Source organism: Nansenia antarctica (assembly GCF_963989245.1).
Source record: "Nansenia antarctica genome assembly, chromosome: 2".
NCBI classification, from domain to species: Eukaryota; Metazoa; Chordata; class Actinopteri; order Argentiniformes; family Microstomatidae; genus Nansenia; species Nansenia antarctica.
Genome location: NC_137675.1, coordinates 17,653,017 through 17,674,350, shown reverse-complemented (window position 1 = coordinate 17,674,350; position 21,334 = coordinate 17,653,017). Strand labels below are relative to the sequence as shown.

General features: G+C 46.0%; 1 protein-coding gene across 1 annotated transcript; it reads left to right on the top strand.

Moving 5' to 3' along the window:
• Positions 1-2,425: 2,425 nt before the first annotated feature.
• LOC308149888 (sarcalumenin) lies at positions 2,426-16,761 on the top strand (the record flags this gene model as incomplete). Its single annotated transcript, XM_080522768.1, has 8 exons — positions 2,426-2,498; positions 9,962-10,248; positions 10,537-11,392; positions 12,322-12,423; positions 13,179-13,274; positions 15,005-15,121; positions 15,491-15,724; positions 15,938-16,761. Exons 1-8 carry the CDS (start codon positions 2,438-2,440, stop codon positions 16,759-16,761), a joined length of 2,577 nt encoding a protein of 858 aa, XP_080378894.1. The 5' UTR covers positions 2,426-2,437.
• Positions 16,762-21,334: the final 4,573 nt, after the last annotated feature.

Genomic DNA, 21,334 nt, shown 5'->3' with positions numbered 1-21,334 from the left:
GGCCACGCGGGACTACGCAAGGCTACGGCGTCGATTTTATGCAGAACTTTAAATCGGCCTTAAGTGTCAGGGTTACTGAATGTAGAGACTGACTTTTTAATCGTCGTGTTTGAAGAGAAAAGGTTTGTCCCAAAGACATCCCAATCTCTTTTTTTATTTTATTTTGTTATTGTTATTTGTTTGTTTGTTTCAGTGACTATGCACTAGTGTATTTTGGTATTTATGCAATTCCATCTCCAGTCCATGTTGTTTGCATGTGGGGCAGTGTTAGTATGGGGTGAAGGGGTGAGTTTATATATATATATATATATATATATATATATATATATATATATATATATATGCACCTCACAACTGTACACAACAACAACACATATGTTACCATACATGCATACAGTAAAGAAGAATGTATTGTGTTCTCTGATGGTGCTGTGGTCAACCTGGTGCTTGGCTGCCTAGCAGGGATCATACACAGGTATGCCCTCTAAACCCCAACAAGTTGTATCATTTAACTCCTGACCCCTTGTGGGAATCACCAAAACAAATTATGGGAGCAAATAGCAGAGGTACTACCCTAAAGATCTCAAACACTGATTTTAGTGTTTGAACCCCCCCAAGCCCCTTTCGGAATGAACGAACAAGACCAGGGGCCTATTTACAAAGGCACAACATTAGAATGGAAATAATGGGACTTGACCGATGGTTCAAAGTCAGTCAGATCTATACGTTGTATTTCTGTCTTTTGTACGTTGCCCTCTGCCTAATAAGCCCCTAGTGTAATGCACTGAACCAGTAGGACGCCCCTCTTCCCCTCCATGTTGTGTCGTCATCGTTTGGGAATGGGACTGGAATCCCTGTTGTCGTTTTTGTTTTATTTTCCCCTGGGAGCAAGTTACTCCTCACTTGCTTCCTTCCTCCAATATGCCGTCATGATGCTGAAACACATTCCGTTTATTTGGACTTTTATGTTTTCTTATTTTATTGTCATCCCTAAATGTCCCGTTATTGCCAATTGAAAGTGTGTTGATTTTCTTTTTCTTTTTCTTCCCTTTCTTCAGAGTAATTTGTGCTATCATTTTTTATTTGGTGTATTCATTTATTGTTGTGGGGATATTACTGGTGTGTCTGTCTGGAGTCATCAATGATGACGCTTTCTCTGTTTATGCGGTTGGGTCGGAGGGGAAACTAGCTAATCTAGTAGACTGAGAATTAACTTCAAATGGTTAGAATAGTGTTGACTCACTCGTCATAGTGAGCCGCTTCCATCTTTCATTGTCGTTCTGTTGTTTTTATGTTTTTATACTCTAGATGTGTGCACTGCTGTGGTGTACGGGAGAGATTAATGATATGAAGCACTTGCTGTTCTGTACTGCCTGAATCAACAATGATGAAGATTTTTACTGTTTATGAAGCTCTTTGCTGCGACTTAAACCGAACAGCTGTGTTTTTGGTCTTCTTTTTAATCTTTTAAATTCTACTTCTCTCTCCCTCTTCCCCCTCTGTCTCTCTCTACTCCATCCTCCCATGTCCCATTTTTAATTACAAACTTTTTTATATTTCTTGCGATTTGATTTCTTTGGTCAGTCCAGGTCGATGAGAAGCTGTTATATTTTGTTAAGAAAAAAAAAAAACTTGGGAAAACAGACCTTTGTAAAGAAAGAAAAAAACAATAAAATTTGTACTTTGTTTTTTGATACTTAATTGACTTCAGTTTTGTTGTGCATGAATGAAAAACTATGCTCAATGGTTGAGCGTTGTCCTTCATGGTTGATATTTTCGCTTTCTGCCCACCAGGTGGTGCTGTTTTTAGAAGAACTTTGCTGCCTCGAAGGCTCGTATTTCAGACACGATTAATGACAGACAAACACTTGTGTCCCACAGTTGTCTTTCATCATTGATGGAGTGATGACATCTCATTTAAACCTCATCCCCCATGAATAACTTAAGTCAGAAATGACTTTGAGTATGGTATTATCTATCTGTGTTCTAATACTGTCAAATCAAAATAACAGTATACCAACTCAGCAGCATTGTTGCTGTTATCACTGTGAGAGTAACAACTGAAATACCAAATGGAAGTATTTTTCCTAGATATGATGAATGATATATGAAAATAATCCTATATGAATGATATCGCCCAAACTCTCATACCAACAAGAACTACAGCAGTACTATTACAGTAACTAACATGACTGGTCAAACTCTTCCTGCTTCCTTGCCCCTTTCCATCCCCAACCATGATTGGACCGGCCAGCTGCATTGACACGGAATGGCCGACACGGGTACAGTTGCTGTGACACCCAGGCACCTTGGCACGCCCTTTGACCTTATACTGGTGGGTGTGTGTGTGTGTCTGTGTTGGGGGGGGGGGGGGGGGGGGAGGAGAGGGGGGGTATATATAGCCAGTGAGAGAGGCGGTCGGCCTCTGGCAGCCAAAATGAAGGCTCTTGAAGTCTCAGTATGCTGCTTGTTGGCTCTGCTGGCCCTGGCTACCGCAGGTAAGGTCTGGCCTGGGGTTCGAGGAGGGGAGAGGGCGAGACAACAAGTGTGGGATTGCTTAGGTGCAGATAGATCGAGATAAGGGGCTCGTCTGTACTCAGTGGGATGCGATGTGTAGAGTGTTGCCTAGCATTGCATTGTTGCACTGCATAATGGTGTAGCTTATTTGAGTGATCTGTAATATTCTGCTCCATAGTCCATAGAATAAGCCTAAGAGTAGCTGCTGAATTTATTCATAGTTTGTGTGTTCAATATTGAATGTGGATGAACGCTTTGGCCTCTTGCGTCCTTCGTTTGACTAGGGAGACATTAAGAGAGCTGCATGTAGAATGTTAACGACAGCTTTAGCAGATGCAAGTGTGCCGCTGGTATGAAACCTTCAGCGTTGACATTCATGGACTGACACGCTGCTTGTTACACAGTTATGACTTGTTTATTGCAGCCTTATTCAAGTGTCAAATCTGAGAAAGGATGTTTACTATGGGGGAACCAGTCCTGGTTGGTTGAGATGCTGTCCCCAGCCCTTGTGACGCATGGTGGCATTGAGACTACAGCGGTGGAGGTACAAATCAAAGAGGCAGGTTCATTGTAATGCATGGAATGGAATGAGAAATGATATGATTCCATTCCATGCATTACAATGAACTTATCTTCCAATTTCTACCCCCACCAGCCTCCACTGATATACTGTATGTGCTGTAATGAAATTGCAATGACTGATTGATTGAATGAATGAAAATAGCATGTACTGCTTGAGGGTATAATACTGACAGTTCAGTTTGATTTGGCTGTCAAACACACACACACACACACACACACACACACACACACACACACACACACACCAACCCAGCCTATGATCGTGCTTCAGAGAGTCCCTTGGCTTGAGGTGGTAATGTCAGTGTTGAAGCATGACACCAGCTGACGGAAACTCTCCACTCACCCTGCCTGGGGACAGAAGTGTTGGATACAGCAATTCACTTACAATTCACTTACTTGTTTCATTTACAATTCACTTACCGGTACTTGTTTCACTTGGATTTACTCCCATAGTCAGTATTATTGATTGTGCTCAGTGTATTTGAGAGGACTCTCAAATTAAAATGTTAGTGGATCAGCTGTATTCATTGTCTGTCGGTCTATGGCAACTTGCTTGTTTGTTTAACACTGTGACCTTTTAGTTCAAACTAGGGCTCTGCCGTCTGATGTGTTCTCAGAGATACTGTCTATCACTGAATTGTTGAGGTCTTTTTCTTTTAATGATTTGACATTGTAGCATTGTGTGTGGTGTATTGTCTGCAACTTGACTATGCAGTTTGGAATTCTTCCTATGTACTGTGCTGTCAGTTTGATGGAGTGAAGGAACACCTGTAAGGAACACCTGCTCTCTCTCTCTCTGTGTGTGTGTGTGTGTGTGTGTGTGTGTTCAAGACTGACTGTTATTAGTGTTACCCTTGCCTGTCCTTCTGACTGAGGGCTTGGTGCGCCTTTTAGGCCTGGCTCTAGTCAGTGTCCATACAGTAATCAGACACCATACAAATGCCACAGAGAGTGACCGGCCATCCCTTTAAGACCGATGCCACAGTGAGAGAGAGACCGGTCATCCCTTTAAGACCGATGCCACAGTGAGAGAGAGACCGGTCATCCCTTTAAGACCGATGCCACAGTGAGAGAGACCGGCCATCCCTTTAAGACCGATGCCACAGACAGTGACGGGGGCCATCCCTTTAAGACTGACAGGAACACACCCATCTCCAGTGTGTGCAACCTCACCACACATAGACACAGCACTTGTTGGTTTTCTGGCCGTTGCCTGAGTTGCAGCATGAGGGTTTCCAAAGACTACACTCTGCAAGGTCTGCAAACGTGCAAAAACCACAAGCAGCAGCCAGTCTGCCTCACAACGGCAGCCACTGCAGTGACCTGCTTGTGTTTGTTGTAGCACTGTCTGTATTGGCGACGATAAGCTGCAGCTGGAAAAGATATCTCTGCCTATGCGTAGGGGAAGCCCCAGTACTAAGAGGAAGGAGGAGGGGCGGAGGGGGGGGAGGGGGGGGGGATATACAATATAGCATGATACAGTAGCAGCCTGTCGGACAGTGAAGGCCCCCCCGTTTCAGATAATGGATGGCCCTATATGGATGGCAGGACGGAAATAAATTGTGATAGTGATAGAGCCGGAGTGACAGCAGCTGTGTGTGTGTGTGTATGTGTGTGTATGTGTGTGTGTGTGTGTGTGTGTGTGTGTGTGTGTGTGCGTGTGCGTGCATAAGACAGAAAGTTGCTGTGCCTAAGTGCAATCATCGAAGTTGATGGTGGCTTGCCCTGGTAACAATTGCTAGGAAAGGCAACGTCACTCTTATTGGAAATAGAAGTGGAATTATCCCCTCCAGATTTCTGCCCCCCTGGCTCATTGTAGTGCTATTTCTGTCTCTGAGACAGGACCAGCAGGCAGTGTCCAGGGCCCAGGCACCTGTCCCTCTCTATCCCCACTTTGATGCACCGTCCCTGGGCCTCCCTACAGCCCATCAGGGCCTAAGGACTGGAGCTCCCTCCCCCAACCAGGCTCCCTCTCCACAGTCCTGCACATTACATAACAGAAGCATAACAGTGATAATAATGGGCCATCTATATTTAAGATGGTGATGGTGCAATTATGACATGCACACAAGTTGTGTCTTAAGTTGCAGGCTAGATTTGTGGTAGATCAGTATCCTGCAACTGGGCAGAGTTTATTTGTGACATAAACAGGAGGTACAGTAGGCAGTTATTATCTGTCAAAGCTTGTGGTCCAACATTCACAACCACTATATGTAATACATACTTGCTTTTCGTGTCTCCCTCTCTCTCTCTCTCTCTCTCTCTCTCTCTCTCTCTCTCTCTCTCTCTCTCTCTCTCTCTCTCTCTCTCTCTCTCTCTCTGCCACTGAATCCTGATTAAGTACAGTCATCTCTGTGCTTATAGGGGAAGAGCCTTGGTGATCATTCCCATATGAGTCTCTCCCATTCTCCCGCTCCCAGGACATCTCCCCCTCCCTAACCACATTAACTATAATTCAATTTGGCTCCTTGACTGCTACCAGCAACGGAAAACGATCCCTTGGGTTTACCCTCGATAAGCAAACTGTAAGACCACCTAAATTCCCACAGTTACAGTTTTCTATAGCTGATATTTATATATCTTTATCCAACTTCTGATAGAAAATAGACTTTCAAATGGAATATTCGACCCCTTATTTGGATATGCCATGAAGTGGTGATTACTCTCCCCTTCACGTCCATTTCTTAACCTGCTGTTTCTGTTCGAAATGACCTCCTCCGTTGACGAAGTGCTATTACTGTAGTCTGACTTCCAGTTTCTTCAGCTGTAGTATCTCGTCTTTACTCGATACCATCATAACATAGACTACATTATCATAAACATAAACAAACAAACAGTCGTAATTCAGTGACCCCCGTTACCTAACGTCAGTTGTTGTTGGTAATCTGACGACACCGTTGCCCTTAAGAATCTTGGCTGGCGGGCCTGCGCCATGTAACCGTGCAGACGATGCTGTTTCACTATGCCCTCACTATGTTTCACTATGGCCTATGTCTGTGGCCACCATCCAAGCCTCATTGGCTAGAGTGGCAGAGAGAGCAATTGGCTCCCTGTTTCCCAATCATATCGTCGTTCCAAGTCACACACACCCCCCCTCCCCTAATCTCCCCCCCCCCCCCCCACACACACACACACACACAATTCCCCTGCCGCCCACGCGCCACCCACGTCTCGTTTGTTTCACTCAATTAGGGACACCTAAGGTACACTTAAGTCTGGCTGTGATGCTCTTTACGACCACGGGTTAGTGAGCCAAGGGCCAATACAGAATGCCAAGGGTGAGAGAGATTCCTGCCAAGGGACTAATTTTAGCTCTGTTACCGCCCCCTGTCTGCAGGAGACTTGTAGTACAGGACACAGGGGTTCTGGGGGTGCATCTCAATAGTTTTAAATGGCTTTGTTTCCCTCTCTTCCATATCTGAGCTGATTTGACATGGATGGATAAAGATAATATGTGCCTGCCAGCAATAAAACACCTGTTCATATATATACGTATGTCAGAGCAAATGGAGGAGAAGAGACCCGCGAGGAAGCAATAGTAGTCGAGCAGTGATGCCCTCTCTTTGTCCCGGAGATCTGAGAGCAGAGCCCTGGAAATCCATGTGACTTTCTGTGGTGTTTAACAGAGTTCACATTGCGTAAAGTCCTCCCATGACATGCTTGATACCCTGGCCTTTTCCAACTGCTATCTGATTGGAAGGCGACACTCTTTGCAGCGACTACTACTACTCCCCCTGTACTGTTTGTCCTGTGTCATGAAATAAAAAGATCTCTAGCACAACGACTGCCAATGACCCCTGGATTGAGCATAGATTACTTTTTCCTACTAAGACTGGTGGATAGATGATTCACTTTACTTAGTCAAATGTATTTGTTGCAAGTCGCTTTGGAATAAGGCGTCTGCTAAATGCCAAAAATGTTAATGTGAATGTAAATCCAGCGATGCTAGGAGGGCTACAGACTAAACATCAGAAATATCACCTCCAAAACAGCGTCTGAATGGCACTTTTGAAGTGAATGCATCTCCAAAAGGCACTCAGAAAGGCTCTCACACAATTATACCATGCAATCGAGGCACTGGCGGACTCAGGGGGGGGGCAGGGGGGGCGACCGCCCCTCCTGGTGCCCCCACGGTTGAAAAACGTCTCTCTTAAGTGCCCTTTAGAGTGGGGAAAATGTCCTTTTGAGTGGCGAAAATGAGAGGATGTGCCCTATTGGCTGCCCTTCCAATGATCTAAACTTGACCATGTGCACTGATGGGGTCCCATGTTGTGCAGTAGGTGCCCTTTTTTCTTTTCGCCCCTGCCCTTCAAACAGCCTGAGTCCGCCACTGAATCGAGGTGTCATTTTGTTCAGTAAAAAGACCCAGAACTCAATCCACACTGTCACAAGTAAAGTGTGCATGCATACTGAAGGGTACACTCGCAGATGTGTCAACTCCACTGCACATGACAGCGTGTACTTGTATGGAATGTCCACCGTATTTTTCTTGGTCACTAATGCTGACAATGCCCTGAGGAGGTGATAAACGGACATAGCTACCAGCCACAGAGGTGACGGCCGACATCATGAGCACTAAATTGTTTACATGTGAATCACATCCCCAGAATAGGAGGACAGAGGGGAGAGTGCAGACAGAACACCGAATCCTCCTGTCTCTAACCATGGACAGTCAGATGAGTGCTAAGCTTTTTTCGCCCTGCCCATTGGATCAATCTGTGTTGATCTTCGCTTGAGGTCTCAGCTTGCTGGGCTTTGCGGCGCATTTCCAAGTCCACATTTAAAACTGACATTGGCCGATGGGTTTGAGCATTTCTGCGAGCTCAGGACTCTGGGGATTGTAGTCAAAAACATGCGGTAGTTGTGAGTGCATTGGTATGTGTATAAATGTTAGCATGGTGGGCAATGGGAATGTGTTAACTCTTCCTAGCCAGCGATTGTGAAGGTGAGAATCAACCTGCAGCTGTCCATGACGATAACCCGATCCACACACACCACCACCGTGAAACAGCAACTGCAGACATACATTTAGCTTCCAAGCACTACACTCTGTCCCACTACATGTCATTTAGATTGTCCTGACCTCCCGCTAAGACCCTACAGGCTGGTATAATTAGACAGAGAGGTCATAGTGTTGTGTTCCTCGAACATTGTGGTCCTTTGGGTCCATGGGCGTCCAATGTATTTGCAGGATTGGGTAACAGAGAGGGAGTCCCCGTTCTAGACATCTAGACGTGTTTTGAAACCATGGCAACTCTAAACAAAATCGTTTTGGGTGGTGTAATACCTGATCACATGTAGGCCTATGTGTGTGAGATTATGTAACCACGTGCATGCTATTGTGGGTTTATCAGTGTAGTTGCCTATTCAGTTTAGACTTCATCAACTTGAAACTTGTGGACACTTCAAAGTTTGGGTGAATTTGTGATCTAGAATATCGGATTATATAATTTTCTGCAATTTGTAACTGAAACATTCTAAAAATGGATTCCCCTGGTGAACATGTCCAACATGGATGAACCAATAGAGTGATCAGTTGAGGCTGGTGGAGGTATCTCATTATAATGGAATGAGAAATGTGGAATGGAATGAGAAACATATGTGTTCTACCTCCACCAGCCTCCCCTGATAGTCATATAAGAATCAAATCCAAGCTATTTTGTAACATTGGTTATGATCTATCATCATGTGGCTAGATGAATATAAATGAGATGTGACCATCTACAGTACCGTAGAGGCAGCCTATGCAGTCTATCAGACTACTTCAGGTCATGTTAGTTAGTTACACATTCCTGTCTGACACCTTCCTGTCTGACACCTTCCTGTCTGACACTGGCAGCAGGGTGAAACATGGCGGGGGGGGGGGGGGGGGGGGGCACAATCAAAACCTTGCTTAGGGCCACCGAAGTCCACAGGCCAGGCCTAACTGGCAGCGTCTGTAGTGTACAGTACTGTATATGTGAATACTTCCTTCAAATAGTCCTTGTCACGCCTAAGCATCGCCATTCAAGTAGACGCTTCCCTCGAGAGACTACCATTCAAGGAGCTGAAATCTGAGTCTGATCATCTGAGAGGGTGTCGAGCATTCGATCTGCTCTTGGCTTACACTCAGTGTCCGTTCTGGTCAGGCGTCAATGCAGGAAAATAAATGATGGGTGTATGTATAAATGTCTAGAATAATGAATACAACTATTAAGGTCATAAAGTACAAGAGTGACTAACAGTAATGACATCCAATCTTATCCATGTTGGCTTTCAGTGCTGTCTAATCACCTTTGTGTTCACACAATTAGATTTGTGTCTCCCAATAATTTAATCTAACAGCATCCTAACAGTTTAATTCGTTTTATTAGCATTTCATCTGTATAAAAGCAGTTTTTTACAATGACAACAGTGTAGTGTGACAGTTTTATTGGGTGAAATGGACATCTATGTTGTTCATTTGCTTCCTGTGTTGAGGAGAAAGAAACCAGACCTTCTTGTTGAGCAGACAGGCTACCCATACAGTATTTGTCTTTTCGTTCACAATTTATGTTACAGTGCTCGTAATTACTATGTAATAACAATTGTAAGTATAGTCTAATAAGTGTTGTTGTTACTCATACTCACTGTATCCTGTACTTACGCAGTGTGTTACGTTTATGGTTAGGGTTCTTGCTGTAAGTGCGTTGTTGTAATGACTAATTACAGTTCTTGCTTACACAGTAATAGGGTTAGGGTTAGGGTTAGGTTTAGGGTTACTAGTACACAGTAATAGTAATTCCACGGTAGTAGAAGCACACTATGTTAAGCGTTACCATCCTTTCTAATATGGCCGTCCACTGATGACCAGTCTAAACCCTTCTTCTCCCTGTCCCTGCAGAGCTGGTGGCGGAGGCCTCCAGCCACGATGAGGAGCCCCTGATGCGTCTGCAGCTGCAGCAGCCCGAGGGGGATCTGTTCGCCTGCGGTTGTGACCCCGCCGGCCAGAGCACCTCCAACGACACCCCGGCTCCAGAGAGCGGGGTCTGTTCCTGTAACCCCACCCCGGCCCTAGACACGTCGGAGGAGTCCTCGGAGGACGAAGAGGAGGAGGAGTCGGAGTCCTCGGAGGACGAAGAGGAGGAGGAGGAGGCGGTTTCCTCCGAAGACGCCCTACCCGGGGAGGATGTAGGGAGTGATGAAGAAGAAGGAGAGGAGGCTTCTCAGGAGGGGGTGGTAGAGGAGGAGGAAGAGGAGCAGGCAGCTGAGGAAGAGGAGGTGGCAGCTGAGGAAGAGGAGGTGGCAGCTGAGGAAGAGGAAGAGGAGGTGGCAGCTGAGGAAGAGGAAGAGGAGGTGGCAGCTGAGGAAGAGGAAGAGGAGGTGGCAGCTGAGGAAGAGGAAGAGGAGGTGGCAGCTGAGGAAGAGGAAGAGGAGGTGGCAGCTGAGGAAGAGGAGGTGGCAGCTGAGGAAGAGGAGGTGGCAGCTGAAGAAGAGGAGGTGGTAGCTGAAGAAGAGGAGGTGGTAGCTGAAGAAGAGGCCGAACCTGAGTCTGCAGCGGAGGCTGAAGCATCAGAAGAAGAAGAAGTCGAAGAGGAAGTCGCCACAGCTGAAGAGGAAGTCGAGGAAGCTGAACCTGTTGCTGAAGAGGTTGTAGAGGAAGAGCAGGAAGAGGAGGAAGTAGTCCCACAAGAAGAGGAAGAAGAGGCTGCAGAGGAGGAGGAAGCGGAGGCTGAGCCTGCTGCAGAGGAAGCCGTGGAGGAACCTGCTGTGGAGGACACTACTGAGGAGGAGGCTGCACCAGAGGACACACGAGTGGAGGAGGTCGCAGCTGCAGAGGAGGTTGTCCTCACAGAGGTCCTCCCAGAGGAGGTTGCTGAAGCTGATGAGGCACCACTAGAAGAAGAAGCAGCAGAGGTGGTGGCCGAGCCAGAACCAGAACCCGAGGTACCAGCTCCAGAGGAGGCCGTAGAACCCGAGCCAGAACCCGAGGCAGAACCCGAGGCAGAACCCGAGCCCATTGTAGAGGAAGCAGCTCCAGAACCTGTGGAAGAAGCGGCCGTTGTAGAGGAGGTCCTGCCTGTTGAGGAGGTGGCTGAGGAGGCAGCTCCCGAGGAGGTGTTGGAGGAGGTGGTTGAGGAGGTGGTCACACCTGTAGCTGTTGTTGAGGAGGTGGCTGAGGAGGCAGCTCCCGAGGAGGTGTTGGAGGAGGTGGTTGAGGAGGTGGTCACACCTGTAGCTGTTGTTGAGGAGGCGGTGGTTGAGGAGGCGGTGGTTGAGGAGGTCACCGTGGAGGACGTGGTGGCAGAGGAACCAGCAGTGGCACCAGCAAAAGGTTCGTTGGTTAGAAAGTTACATTTTGCATCATTTGTGTATAACTATGATCTATTATATGCTCATGTACTTATACTGAAGGCTTACCTGTACACGTCAGGTTGAGGGAAAAGAAAACAAAGCAGGCCACAGAAATGCTCAATGAGATTTCTCTTGGTCTACAATGGCTGGAGAACCGGCTGGAGAACTCATTTTCTCTTCGACGGTTGGTTTAAACATCTGGTTGTTATAAACTCAGGGCCCCGTTATATCTGTCGTGTTTTCACCATGGTTCTTCAAATAGAGCCAAGTGCTACTGTAATCCTGAAGCTTTGTCTGTTGACGAAGCTATAAAAGACATTGGCTGAGTCTTCTAAAGTGTCTTGTCCCCCCCCCCTTTGATTCTCTCCCTCCCTCCCTCCCTCCCTCCCTTCTCTCTCTCGCTCTTTCTCTGACCCTCTCTTCGGCCCGTGCCATACCCCGGAAACATGATATGAGTGGCGAAAGGGGCATCAGGAATAACCCCAGGGCTCGAAATAAGCTGGCTAGAAATAGAGGAGGAAGGGGGGAGAGACACTGATATAACAATATGGCCACAGCTCCGGCCAGATGGCCTGGTCACTCAGGACTGTCTCATGGCAGGAAATCAAGGATAATGTCTTTGTTTTGTGTCAATGTCATCTGTGTTTTACCTCTACTGAAAATTTTGTTTCAGGCTTTTGAAACAGATCGCGAATGTCCTATGTTTCACATAAGCATGTTTGCTTCAGGACTGTGCTTGCTTTGCACCGCCGTTTAATCATAGTAACTAGGGTTCAGAGGTTTTTACTGGTCAGGGCACAGGGTCAGGGCACAGGGTCAGGATAACCTCCTGGCCCTGCCTATCACTATCTAAATGCATAGAGGGTCTGACGGCCTTACAGTTGATTGATAGGTTGTTCCTCCAATCAGCAGCACAGGGGGAGGCAGCGGCGGGCCCAGCACTGAGAGACCGCTCCCACATCGATGAGACGCTGCGATTGGCTGGTTCAGATCACTCTGAAGAGTTCTCAGGTAAGGAGTGAAGAGCAAGCATGGGAGGGTGGTGGAGGTAGAAATCGGAGGATGGGCTCATAGTAAAGCATGGAATGGAATAAGGAATGGAATCATATACACGTGCATGATACCATTCCTCATTTCATTCCATGCATTACAATGAGCCTGTCCTCCTATGTGTACCTCAACCAGCCTCCTCTGACCTCCATATAGACACAATTAAACACATTAGCCACAGAGATAGTAGCCAGTTCCTCCTGTCTTAATGAAAAGAGAAAACTTCAAACTATGAAAGGTATGGAATCAATGTTCATATGATTTAACTTACTCTGGTCCTGTTAACCAAAGGTTTTGAATGACCTTTGTTGAGCGAGAAACCCAGATGTGTTTATATATGCGACTTGGAGAGGGTGGATGGGATTGGGAAGGGGTGTTTGGTAAAAGCTAAAAAGCTATTTTAGGTTCTCGGCAGACATTATTCCGAAAATTGTTTCAAGATGTGGGCAGGACTGTGATGTGTGTGTGTGTGTGTGTGTGTGTGTGTGTGTGTGTGTGTGTGTGTGTGTGTGTGTGACCAATAGGGGAAGTGATTAATCAGAGTAAATAGACACACTGCTCGGCTCTGTAAAGGAAAAGCCTCAGAGTCAGGTTGGTTCACTCATGGTGCAATCCTCTAGAATGCTGCAATCACTCTCCTCTCCTCATCTACTTTTCTCTCACCTCACCCTCACTCTTTCTCTCTCTTTGCCTCTCCTCATCCCTCTCATGTCCAGCTGCCATGAAGAAGCTGCAGCATGTCTATAATACAGCCATCAAGCCCATGGAACAGGTCTACAAGTACAATGAGCTCAGAACGCACGAGGTCACAGGTAACCCTCCCATTAGATTACACACAGGTAACACTCCCATTAGATTACACACAGGTAGAACTCCCATTAGATTACACACAGGTAGAACTCCCATTAGATTACACACAGATAACACTCCCATTAGATTACACACAGGTAGAACTCCCATTAGATTACACACAGGTAGAACTCCCATTAGATTACACACAGGTAACACTCCCATTAGATTACACACAGGTAGAACTCCCATTAGATTACACACAGGTAGAACTCCCATTAGATTACACACAGATAACACTCCCATTAGATTACACACAGGTAGAACTCCCATTAGATTACACACAGGTAGAACTCCCATTAGATTACACACAGGTAACACTCCCATTAGATTACACACAGGTAGAACTCCCATTAGATTACACACAGGTAGAACTCCCATTAGATTACACACAGATAACACTCCCATTAGATTACACACAGGTAACCCTCCCATTAGATTACACACAGGTAGAACTCCCATTAGATTACACACAGATAACACTCCCATTAGATTACACACAGGTAACCCTCCCATTAGATTACACACAGGTAACAACAACATTACACACAGGTAGCAACCACCTGTTTCACATATACAACATTTAAATATTATTATTAAAGTATTAAAAACCATTTCAGACAGGTATAATAGCAACCACTTGGCAGTATTACCTCACTGTTTCTGCACTGAACAATGCCACATTGTTCACAAGACAAAAACAAAATAAAAAAAACCAGCTACAGTTAGTTAGTAACCAACTGTGCTTGCAGACACTGCCATCCATGTGGAATATTCATCTGTAGCACAGCTTTCCAAACGACCACAGCACCTTTGCCTGGAGAAACTCAGCCATTCTCACACACCAGGAGCGATGAAGGGCCAACTAAATAAATAAACACATTAAAGGCCAACATTAGTCATTTTGACATTTTTTGCTGATATACGGCATCCTGCTGCTGCACAATGTTATTGCACAATGATTAAAGTCTGAACTTTGCCATTTAGGTCCAAGTATGTGTATTCTGGGCGATACATTCTATTTTCTTAGCTCCTCCTAAAACTATTTCCCAAGTGCTATGACATTTCCATACAGCTACAGAGTTCTAAGTGTGACTTGGCTAGCCTGTTTGTAAAGTTAGCTCCCAGAGTCCAATATAACCCTCCGAACTCTACTTCGCGACTGAGTAAAAAAAACATTTCGACTCATTTGATTAAGAATTGCTCCTAGCTACAGAAAATCTTGAATTACTTTCCCAAATAGCGACCACTCGGTGCATCCTTTCTTTTCGTTTTTTTCCAAGGAAAGCCAGGAGAACCGTACACCTGACAATAATCAATTCAAGTGCAGTGAAGCCATTTACATGTTTACATTGTTGCATCTACCCTGTGACCCCCAAGAGGTCTTGTATGAATACAGCTTTGTTTGTGCGGTTAGGCTCACTAAAACCACACTTGGAGCTTTGGGGCAGTTTCCTTCCTCCATGATGGAAGTGGATTTGGAGGATAAGCCTCCATGTTGTGATTACAAGCAACTTACGCCCCCATGTGGTACAGACGGACAGAGATATTCTAGAGACATTCAAACAATCTTTCCCTCCCTTTCTCTCTGTCTCGCTCTCTTTCTCTCTTTCATTCCCTGTCTTGCACGCTTTATTTCTTTCTTTCTGTCTCTCTCTCTTTCTGTCCTCCTTCCTCTCTCTCTCCTCCACAGAGGGAGAGATCACCTCCAAGCCCATGGTGTTGTTCCTGGGTCCCTGGAGTGTGGGCAAGTCCTCCATGATAAACTACCTCCTGGGTGTGCAGGGTACCGGCCAAGAGCTCTACACAGGTAAACACCACCCTACTCTACTTATACCTGTATACCGGGGGTGGCTGGTAGAAGTAGGAATAGTAAGACAGGGTCATTGTAATGCATGGTTTGCTATATGTATTAAATGTAATAATAATATTATATATATATATAATTATAATAATGAATGTATTAATGTTAAACACACTCGTTTTTACATTCAGTGTTATAGGTAATTAATTCTCTACATTTAACATTCTCTCTGTCTCTCTCTCTCTCTCTCTCTCTCTCTCTGTCTCTCTCGCTCTCCCTCTCTCTCTCTCTCTCTCTCTCTCTCTCTCTCTCTCTCTCTCTCTCTCTCTCTCTCTCTCTCTCTCTCTCTCTCTCTCTCTACTCCCTCTCTCCTAGGTGCTGAGCCCACAACCTCTGAGTACACGGTGGTGATGCATGGGGAGAAGCCCCGCACCGTGGAGGGCATCGTGATGGCAGCTGACAGCTCCAGAGGCTTCTCCCCCCTGGAGAAGTTTGGCCAGGGCTTCCTGGAGAGACTGGTGGGCATTGAGATGCCCCACAAGCTGCTGGAGAGGGTCACCTTTGTGGACACGCCTGGCATCATCGAGAACCGCAAACAGCAGGAGAGAGGTGGGGGGAGAATAAGCACAGACACACACACACACACACACACACACACAAACACATTCACCTTATGCTCGCAGACAAGTTTATGGATAAAACCACACACCTACATTCTTAAAAACAACAACATCATCAACAACAACAACAACAACAACAACCTCAAGCAAAACATTATTTGATTGGTCAATCCCCCCCCTCTCTTTCTCTCTCTCCGCCCAGGCTACCCCTACAACGAGGTCTGCCAGTGGTTCATCGACCGGGCCGACCTGATCTTCCTGGTGTTCGACCCGACCAAGCTGGACGTGGGCGGGGAGCTGGAGATGCTCTTCAAGCAGATGAAGGGCCGCGAGTCGCAGATCCGCATCATCCTCAACAAGGCCGACAACCTGAACACCCAGGACCTGATGCGCGTCTACGGCGCCCTCTTCTGGAGCATGGCGCCGCTGATCAACGTGACGGAGCCTCCCAGGGTCTACGTCAGCTCCTTCTGGCAGGCGGATTACGCCCCCGACACCAGCCGCGACCTCTTCATGCGGGAGGAGACCTCCCTGCTGGAGGACCTCAACCAGGTGATCGAGAACCAGCTGGAGAACAAGATCGCCTTCGTCCGCCAGCACGCCATCCGCGTCCGGATCCACGCGCTCCTGGTCGACCGCTACCTCCAGACGTACCACGACAAGCTGGGCTGGTTCAGCGACCCCGACGAGGTGTTCCGCGACATCGTCTCCGACCCGGACAAGTTCTACATCTTCAAGTCCATCTTGGCCAAAACCAACATCAGTAAGTTCGACCTGCCCAACAAAGAGGCCTACCAGGACTTCTTTGGCATCAACCCCCCTGGCGGGTTCAAGGAGCTGTCCCAACACTGCAGCTGGTCAGGAGGCTGTTTGCTGGAGAAGGTGGAGAAGGCCATCACCGTGGATCTGCCCGCCCTGCTCAGCAGCCTAACGGCGGACAACTCGCCAGCCCCGGTCAAAGCGGCGCCCGCGCCACCGCCCCCTCTCCCCAAGGAGAAGCCCAAGAACCACTGGCGGCAGCAGTGAGCGGAGGAGAAGAGTGGAGGAGTGGAGAGAGGGGATAGATGGATGGAAGGAGGAGGAGGGAAGAGAGAGGAGCTGGTTGGAAGGCAGAAGCCAGAAGCTGTCCTGGGATAGTCCCATTCTGTTTGTTCGGACTGGACATGGGGGACACGTGGAGAGAGGGATGGAGGGATGGAGGGGAGGCAGGGTAGAGGGGGGGGAAGATGTACAGAGTATGGAGAGGAGTGCAGCGTTTGAGTGGGGTTTAGCCACATAGTAAAACTAGAAATCCAACAGTGAAAAAAAGAGAAGAGTTGAAGAACATCCAATCAGAGACTTTGACCCTCAGCTAACACGTATGTGAACGAACCAGGGAATATAAACAAAGGTTTGTTGTTTTATTTCTGTTTGTTTTGCAAGGTTTGTGTTTTATTTATTCTCTTTATCCTTAGACAGGGACAAAATATACCAGCAGCTAATTTTCGGAGTTCACAAATACTACTATTATTGTCTTTCTCGTTTTCAAAGAGTCTGAATAGGCCTATATCAGTTGTGCTCTTCCGACAGTAGAACGAATTGTAATCTTCTGAGTTACAATAAAGTAGACCACATCTCTGTTAGTATGTCATTGCCATGTAAGAACGCATTTGTACATTTGACGCCGACAGGCTCTGCCTTTCCATGTTGTTAGCTTTACCTCAGTATACTGCATGTCAAGATGGCAGTGTCATTAAAGATGTATTTTTTCCTTGTATGTTCAGGTCTACTTGCAACTGATATTCTTGTGTGGTTTCTTTGAGAAAAAAGGGAAATTAAGTAGATCTCAACTTTGTTTTGCTCCAATTTCTGTTTCTGGCCCTGGTGTGAATTATTCATATGTTTCGCTTGTTACCGTGTGAAAGTGTATATTTTGGGTTTGTAAAAGTGGGCCAAATACACGGGGGGGGGGGGGGGGTGCTAAGAGAGTGCTAACCGACAACACACACACACACACACACACACACACACACACAGACAGGTAGATTGAAACTCCCTGTTTTACTACAGACACCACACTCCTCTTGAAGGAATGCTAACTCCCCATGTAACCACATATGTACAATGTTGTTAGTAGTGTAATTACACTATGACACGGGTATAAGGGCAACAAAATGTCAAGTTTTACCTTTTATTATAAGCAGATGCAAGTCTACAGTTCCTTAAAATTCTGTAGAATTTTGATGCTTTTTTATAATAACCTTTTGGAGACATGCAGCAGCACCAAATAGCCACCAGGGAGCGCCTCAACTCAATTGAAGTCTATGGAAACGATTAACAGAAAGAAGGAAACGGCATCTAAACTGATGTCTGGACCTTTGGCCACATTAAATGTGACTGAAAATAATAAGACTCCATTTTAACACAACTCACCTCCCACGGCTAGTAACATTGAAAGCACAGACATCACCATAAATACCAGATTTTTACATTTAATTTCCCAAAGAATAGGTGACATACTGTAGGTGTGTTACTGATGGATAATCTATGATGTTATTCTCAGCTCTCTAACTAGTATAGCTAAAACAGAAGGATTAGGGTTAGACGTTTATCCACTTAAAACATGAGCAATTAAGTCTTATACCTATCAAAAAACTTACCACACAGACGCATCTATTTATAAACGTCAAAGTACCATTTAGAAGCAAGCACTTACACTGTGTAGATTCACGACTGCATGAGTTAAGTTGTTTGCATAGGTGTGTCTCCCAGTCCTTTTAATCCCTGTATTATAAGGATTACAGATGTGGGTGTTAACTCCGTTGAAGCAATGAAGTGACACATCTCAAATCATATTCACATAGTTTCCGTGCAATTAGGGTTGCCTAACCATAGGGAGGAAGATGCTGTTAGGAGCTGATCTAAGGTCAGATTTTCACACTTCTCCTCAAATGGTTATGGTTATGATAGGGTTAAGTGGAAATGTTGTCTACTCGGTGCACCAAACATCACAAGGGTGTGGATGTTCTAAGGTAGCTGTCATTCAAGTTCCACTCGAAGTGAAGCCAACATAATTGAAGCTACTGTGTCCTGAGGTAATCACTGAATGACATTTAGATTAACATTACACACACACACACACGCACACACTGTTCTGAGTGTTTCAGCCCACCTCTCATACAAAGCACACGTGTGCTTTGTATGAGAGTGTAGGTCCACATGCTCCATACATGTATGCTCCATACATGTGTATGTCCACATACAGTACATACATGCTCCATACATGTGTGTGTCCACATCCATACATGCTCCATACATGTGTGTGTTGGTACAGTCATACACAGGGAGTGCCGATGCTACTGTGCATTGTGTGCAATGGCCCTTGACCCCAACCTGAGAGCGACTAGTGTACTTATCAAGGCAGTAGACTATCGAGACTGTACTGACAACCTCCATCTCTTCTTTGTTTTCTTTCCCTCTCTTCTTTGTTTTCTCTCTCTCTCCTTCATTTTTTATTGGATTCAAAGTGTAGGTTTTATCTTTCCTTCAAACGATCGGCTACATAAGACAAAGGTTTGTTGAGGGATGTGGAAACTGACCATAGGTTGGTCACATTGTGTTCCCTCTAATGCAATTATGTTTTATCTCCTCTAGCCATGCGGCTGCCATCAATATATGTAGAGGAGGTGATTTGGATTCACGGTAGCCCTGTCTGAGACATGTCTGAACTCAAGTGTCACCCTAGAGCCTTGAGGATGTCCTCTTGGCCTAATGGTAAATTCTTGGGTCTTCCATTTGGGAGACCTGGGTTTCAACCCCACCTGTCACAATCAGTATCACTATTTGTATTATGGGCACCACCCAGATAAGATAGCTCTGTCTGCCTAAAATGTATACCCTCGAATACAGTAGATAATATGAGAGTAAAGAATTAGACAAATGTGTGTTCTATTTGTGTGAGCTCGTTTTTTAAAATTGTCGTTTAAAAAATAAAAATAAAAAATACAGCCCTATGCATGTGGAATGCGTAAAGGACGATTTACATCGTATCCATGTCAAGTTTACTCATTGGAATGTATTAATAAGCAATAGTTGTCCCCTTCAATGCGTGCGCGTTGCCACACACATTTCTACGTGCGCGCTCCCCTGGTATCCCCCCCTCCCCTGTATTCGTTTTCGGACTGAAGCGCACCCGCTCCACTTTGGACACCCACCCACCCACCCACCCACCCACACCAGGCGGAGAATTTCCGACTGAAGTCAGGAAGATGGTGGTAGCGACGGGTGCTGCGTTGTCTTCGCCTGGATAAGCAGAAACAGCTCAAACTCTAGTATATTCTTCTCCTGACACAACAGACAGTCGGGCAAAAAAAAAGGGAGGCAACCCTCGCCGAACGGAAGAGGACGCAACACAGCGAAAGCTCACAGTGTTATGTTGTTGGTTGGGGCACATGTATGCAAGGCAAGCGACAACTCAAACTGTCCAGACTTCAGGAATTGATGAAGAGATAAGACAGTACCGTCTCCGTTGTTCATTGAATAAGAGAAACGGGATCAAGGAGATCTTTTTTCCCCCCCCTTCTCATGGGATTTCGGGTCCTCGGGGAATGCAAAGGGGAGGACATTCCCAGAGCCCCCGTGTGTGCACTCCTATCCAGACTCCACGAGTCTGCTGTCTGTCTGTCTGTCTGCCCGCCTGCCAGGCGAAGGAAGTAGGCTACGGCCTGGGGGAAAAGTTTCGAAGCTTTGGGCACAGGAGGGAACATTTTGCCTAGTTGACGTTTGTGCTCATATTTGGAGGTTTCGCTTTTAATTGGCTGCTATTTGCATTGGATATTATATATATATATATTTAAAAAATCCAACCATCTACAGGAATGTCTTAAAGGAATACCTTCAGTTTGTTTTGTATACCAGGAGCCTTTTTTTCATATTTTGACAGTTGCATGTTGTTATTCAGTGTAGGCGAATGGAGGGTTCCTTGTGACGTTGTTTTGACAACTCTTTAGAATAAGTTTAGGAGCAACATATGAAGAGGCCTGTGGGTCGTGTCCAGTTGTCACATCGTGGGCACCACTTTCTTGATTTAAAAAATCGTCCTTCTACATCTTTCAAATTACACACTCATTATCTGCCCCTTTTTGGAAGTGGGGATATCTAGGCTAACCCGTTGGAGATCCCGGAGAGGGAGGTCAGGAAAGGACGGGGCTGTTCCGTGGGAATAGGCCGCCTGTTGAACCAGACGGAGGGGACAGACAGACCGCTAACGGTCGCTGGTGATTTGGGTGGTCGCGGACCGACAGCCATAATTCCTCCGTTTTGCATATTGACTTATAGCAGTGGCCTACATCAGAGTCTTCAGATGACGTCAGGGGAGAACAACGTTCAGACATGTTCTTCTTTTCAACATTGACCCATGCAAAGACGGCAAGAGAATAGATAGCATGCGCCTTTCAAGGAAAAGGAACTCGAAAAGGGATTATTGTGTGAGTGTGCCTGGAGTAGATAAGACTTTTGTTGCCGTTTTGTTGCCATGATATGTAGCCCGTTATAGGAATAAGTCAGACAACCAACTGTGGATACAACTTTTAAAAAAAGAAGAAGATACAAGCTATGGGAA